Source organism: Cibotium barometz, chromosome 34 (genome assembly GCF_041138505.1).
Source record: "Cibotium barometz isolate CiBa-2024 chromosome 34, ASM4113850v1, whole genome shotgun sequence".
Classification (NCBI taxonomy): Eukaryota; Viridiplantae; Streptophyta; class Polypodiopsida; order Cyatheales; family Cibotiaceae; genus Cibotium; species Cibotium barometz.
This window is the reverse complement of record NC_141079.1, coordinates 45846989-45853015: the sequence shown is the minus strand read 5'-3', so window position 1 is coordinate 45853015 and position 6027 is coordinate 45846989. Positions and strand designations below refer to the sequence as shown.

At 43.0% G+C, this 6027-nt stretch overlaps 1 protein-coding gene across 1 annotated transcript; it reads left to right on the top strand.

The window, feature by feature from the left end:
• Positions 1-1044: 1044 nt before the first annotated feature.
• Positions 1045-3901, top strand: LOC147619094 (pentatricopeptide repeat-containing protein At4g18520, chloroplastic-like). The gene is made up of 2 exons (XM_086774410.1): positions 1045-1193; positions 1351-3901. Exons 1-2 carry the CDS (start codon positions 1045-1047, stop codon positions 3899-3901), a joined length of 2700 nt encoding a protein of 899 aa, XP_086630536.1.
• Positions 3902-6027: the final 2126 nt, after the last annotated feature.

Genomic DNA, 6027 nt, shown 5'->3' with positions numbered 1-6027 from the left:
TGTGTGTGTGTGTGTGTGTGTGTGAGAGAGAGAGAGAGAGAGAGAGAGAAAGAGAGAGGAAGCGAGAGACTAGTTGTATACAAGTGAGAGGTAATGCCTATTTGAGACATGCAATCTTGCATACATGATAGAGAGAGAGGTAATGGATCCTCTCGCTACCTCTCTCACTGCGTCCAATCCGATCTGTAAGCTGTAAATGAGGATGATAAAGAGAGAGTTGTGTTGATAATGATGATGATAGAGAGAGAGTTGTTGGAGAGTCTAGCAAGAGAGGAAAGCATGCCATGCAAGTGATTCTAGCATGCAAGAGAGGAAAGCATGCCATGCAAGTGATTCTAGCATACAATTCACTACATGCATTGAGAAATTGCAAAAACCGCTCCTTTCTCAAAATAAAAAGCATAATTGTGTTGGTTCAAACCTTCAGACCGCATGTATGCTATGTATGTACAAAAATTAATGAGTTATTTTTTTTTTAAGGACTTTGGGCACTTCATGATTGCAAATATAATAAATGTTCCATAGACTAGCATTGTAATGAATTGTAAAACTTTAGAGTTACACTAGTGTTATTTTAATTATTAAAAAATAAGTAAATCTCATAAATAGAAAAAGACATAATGTAATGAATTGTAAAACTTTAGAGTTACACTAGTGTTATTTTAATTATTAAAAAACAAGTAAATCTCATAAATAGAAAATGACAATGAGCATTGCAAGGGGCAAGGAGGCAGAAAGGCCGTACACTCGTGCGGTTCATCGTAACTGCTCCGAACCGCAGAGCCTGATGCTTTTCCATTGTTTTTCCCACAGGCCTCGCACACACCCGGGTATCACCCTTTCAAGCACTTATCTTGGTTGCTGTGTGGAACAAATGGCCAAAACGCCCAAGACGGATTGGCGTCGACTCTCTCCCGCGTGTAATTACAAACGGCATGAGCAGGGAGACCTGCTGTCGATGACCAAACCCAGCGTCTCACATGGGCATGTGCGACACGCGACCCTCAATGCCAACAATTATCACTATGAGGGTAGCCAGGCGCCATGAATGGCACTGCAGATCCAGAGTTGTTCTTCCACATTGACAGCCGCAGGGTGAACACATATTCCACTTGCATGTCTGTGGCGTCTCCTGGTCGGAGGAACCACTTTTGGCCAGGGCCTCTACCACCTTGCCAATCTCATGACTACCTGTAATCCTGGAGTATCTTTTGATGTGTATGCAACACACCATCTGCGTTACAACAGTGGTAGGAAGATGTCCAGCTTGGAGTATCCACTCTCTTCTTTGAATTGGATGCCTGAGCCACCTTCAGTGGAGAATCTCATATCCATCTTGCAAACATGCAGGGAAAGGGAATCTCTTGCACACGCAAAGCACTTGCATGCATGCCTATGTGAATTTGGGATGGAGGATCATGGGATGCTTGAGAACTATCTTGTTCCGATGTTTGTGGAATGTGGAAGTATCCTTGAAGCTCAGCAGGTTTTCCACAGATTGGTGCATCGGAATGAGCATTCTTGGACTTCCCTCATTCAAGGGTATGTAGGATGCGGTAATCTGCAGCATACCCTTAGCCTATACCAGAAAATGCGGGAGGATTGTATACAGCCCAGCAACTATACATATGTGGCTCTACTGAAAGGTTGTGGTAAGAATAGGTGCGTGGAGAATGCGAAAGAAATACATTCTGCCATCACCATTGAAGGATGTGAAAGAGATCTTTTTGTGGGCAACACCTTGGTGGATATGTATGCCAAATGTGGTAACCTTGCAGAAGCACAGGATGTGTTTCACAAGTTGCCAGCTCAAAATGTAGTTTCATGGACTGCACTCATTACAGGTTATGCTGAGAACGGCCTTGGTGAGGAAGCACTGGATTGTTTGAGACAAATGCAACTTGAAGGCATGCATTTGGATCCTGTTATATTGAATTGTGGCTTGAAAGCTTGTAGTAGCATTGGAGCTTTAAAAAGTGGCCAGAAAATACATGCTGAGATTGCCAAACAGGGGTATGAAGGTGAGCTGTTGCTCACCAACACTGTGGTAGACATGTATGCCAAATGTGGCTTGCTTGCAGAAGCACAAGAAGTTTTTGACAAATCGCCAAATCGAGATGTAATTACATGGACCGCTCTTCTTGCAGGATATATTGAATATGGGTTTGCTAAGGAAGCCCTGAGCTGTTTAGAACAGATGCAACTTGAGGGCATCTCTCCGGATGAGGTGGTGTTTGTTTCCGGACTGAAAGCTTGTGGCAGTGCCGGAGCTCTAAACAAGGGAAGAGAAATACACACACAGATTGCTCAACAGGGAGATGGAAGAGATCCATACATCGGAGCTGCTATTGTCAATATGTATGTCAAATGTGGCTCAATTGCAGAAGCACGGGAAACATTTGACGAGCTTCAAATTAGAGATGCAGTGTCCTGGAATGCTTTGATTGGAGGATATGCTGAGCATGGATTCTGTAAAGAAGCCTTGAACTGTTTGGAACACATGCAACAGGAAGGGGTGCCTCCAGATGAGGTTACTTTTGTTTGCAGCATGAAGTCTTGTGGCAACATGGGAGTCATTAAGGCCCATGAAATTCATGCCCAAATTGTCAAGGAGGGATACGAAGAGGATCCGTTTGTTGGCTGCGCTATAGTGGATGCTTATGTTAAGTGTGATTCACTTGCAGAAGCACAAGAAGTTTTTGATGGGCTGCTAGTTAAAGATGCAATTTCATGGAATGCTTTAATCACGGGGTATTCTGAGTATGGCAGTGGGGAGGACGTGCTAAGCTGTCTTGAACAGATGCTTTCAGAGGGCGTGTCTCCAACAGTTATCACATATGTTTGCAGCTTGAAAGCCTGCAGCAGCTTAGGCTTCATAGAAAGGGGCCAGGAATTACATATTGAAGTTCTTAAGAAAGGGCTTGAAATAGATCCTAGTATTGGCAACAGTTTGGTGGATATGTATGTCAAATGTGGCTTACTCATAGAAGGACAGGAAGCATTTAACAAGCTGCATGATCAAGATGTTGTTTCGTGGACTGCACTTATTTCTGGATATGCTGAGCATGGGCTTGGAAAGGAAGCACTCAACTTTTTCCAGCAAATGCAACTGGAGGGTATCTCTCCAGATGTTGTTATGTGGAATGCTGCAATTTTGTCCTGTTCTGAGCAAGGAGAAGAGGAGATAGCTGTAATACTCTATTCACGAATGCAAGAGCAAGGTCTCTTACCAAACACTGTTATCTTTGGAAGCATCCTGCAAGCATGTGGTGACATGGCAGCCCTTGAAATTGGTAAGAAATTCCATGCCCTTATTCACAGAATCAATGAAGTGATTTTGGCAACTGCTCTTGTTGACATGTATTGCAAATGTGGAAGCATGGTTGATGCTCAACAGGTGTTTAATGCAATGCCCATAAGAGACTTGGTGACATGGGATGCATTGATTAAAGGATATGCCCGCCAAGCAGAGGTGGAGATTGTTTTTGATATGCTTCAGAAAATGAGCATCGAAGGCATAGAAGCAAAAGGGGGTATATTCCTTAGTCTTATAACGGTTTGTAGTCATGCAGGTCTGGTGCTTAAGGGTCAGCAGTGTTTTGAAGCTATGAGCAATGAGTTTGGGATCAATCCAACTTTGTTGCACTGTAACTCCATGCTTGACCTTCTTGGCCGTGCAGGGCAGCTGGAAGAAGCTGTGGCAATTGTGGAGACGGTACCTATTCAAGCCGATCTGGTTGCCTGTAATATAGTGTTGGGGGCTTGTCAAAAGTGGGGCAATCTAGAGTGTGGAAAACAGGCCTTTGATTTGGCAGTGACATTGGATGATGGACATGCTGCAACATATGTTATAATGTCTAATATCTATGCAGATGGTCACTTGGGTTATGACATGGAGTGACATATTGGCATCAAAGGTGTAGCCATGCAGGCCAGCTGGATGAGACTGAGGCAATCATGGAGATGGTACTTTTTCAATATGGTGTTGGGAGCTTGTCAAAAGTGGGGTAACCTAGAGCTTGGAAAAGAGGCCTTTGCGGTGATATCGGACAATGGACAAGCTGCAGTATATGTTCTAACGTCTAAAATCTATGCATGTCACTTGGGTTATCATCATGGAGTGAACATACAGGTATGGAAGTAGAGTGATGGCCTAGATTGGCAGGGTTCATTTTTCCATGGGGAATCTTAAAACGGTTTGTAGTCATGCAGTTCTGGTGCTTAAGGGTCTTAGTAGATTGATGTCCTAGATTGGCAGGACTCATTTTTCATGGGAAATATTTTAAGGGTCTTAGTAGATTGATGTCCTAGATTGGCAGGACTCATTTTTCATGGGAAATATTTCTAAGCAAAATTTCAAACTGAGCAATACGAAAATTAAAAAGCTCTGACATTCATGTGGTGAGTGGGCCTTAATGTGAGGCCTGATACAGGGAGGAGAGGGAGAGGCTGGGCTATATGCTCTATGAAAGCACTTACCAAGGAAGAGTATGTCCCATCCTGGGTGCACACAGCAGCTCAGGAAAGTTCCAAAAGCTCGAGGGCAACAATGAACTAAAATAGACATGTAGCCAAAACTAGAGAGCATGAACCAGTGCTCAGGGATGCCTCCAATTTGCAGGAGAAGGAAGCAGCAGATGAGAAGCCTAAAATAAAGGCAATGGCTGCAAGAAACAGGGCATTTGAGGGGTAGTTGTGGTGTTTATAGGCCAAGGCAAGTTAGCGAACTGCAATAGTCCTGCAATTTAGATGGTCAATGAAGCCATTCCTGCCAAAATCATTTCCCGACTTCAAGTATGATTTCTTCATACCCTTTTGGCACCTTGCTGCCATTCCATAGAAGGATATCATAGTGCTTCCTCATTACAGGGAGTGCAACGCCCTTACCCCTCCTCTCCCCTGAGAATTTGCTTGTTGGTACAAAATAGGGGAAACTGAAGGCAACAGATGCCAAGGTGGTTAAAATGCTGGAGCTTCTTCTTCTCTGAAGCATGCTGCCTTTGCTGGTATAGACTGGCTGGCCCAGCTTCATGGTGACAGATTTCAGATTTCACATGTTGCACTTGCCTCTGCGTTACCTTAACCTACAATTTGGTATCTGAGCAGATTTCTAGAGTCTAAGAGGAAGGAATTTCTCAATAAGGCCTTGTAAAAGCTGATGTGCCTAATAAGTAGGCACTTCAGGGGGGTAGCCCCATAAATATTTTTGCTATGAGTTTGAGCACTATGAAAGTGAGCAACAATGTTCTGTTCATGCCTTTCCTGAGTAATGATATCAACCTGACCTTACTTTCCTGCACACACACATCAAATGACGAGCCAAATTGAGTGGCTTTGTGAGAGAACATCTGGATCCTCCTACAATCAATCACTTGTGTGATACTGCATAGGAATGACCTGTTTTCATACTTTAATAAAATGTATTGAGTTAATGTGTTTATTTTTATGAAAAAAAATTGTTTCCTTGAGTAGATCCTTTTGTAGTAGCAACTTGAGTGCCAATTACAATCGCAATCGACCCGGATATCATGAGGAAGCCTGTGGAGATTTGAACTAGGACTTCCCCCTTCTTTTGCCCAATGCTAGGCTACACATCCATTGGCTAGTTGTGTTTATTTATGTCATGGAAGATGGGATTTCGTCCTATGCAGGCCAATGTGTCTCAGATAGAATGTTGCTGTAAATTTGAAGCCTACATGATTTCTTAGGTTACTTCCTTTTTTACAGATGTACTCTGCTTTTATCAAGGAAACAGCCACCATAGACTATCAAAAGAAGTTTTCACATATATAACACACACGTGTAGTTCTCCTTGACCAGATGTAGTCTCTAATTGTTAGAATGATGACTTTTCTATGCACATATATATAGCAAAGATACTAGTGCTAGTTGGCGGTCAGTTCAAAGGACAACCCACTACTCGGTCCACCATAAGGTGTATTACATTATCCCCCGCTTGCATTGTAGTTGTCCTTAGGTGCACATTGTCCATATATAGTGCTTGTTGTCCATAAAGATCCAAGCAAA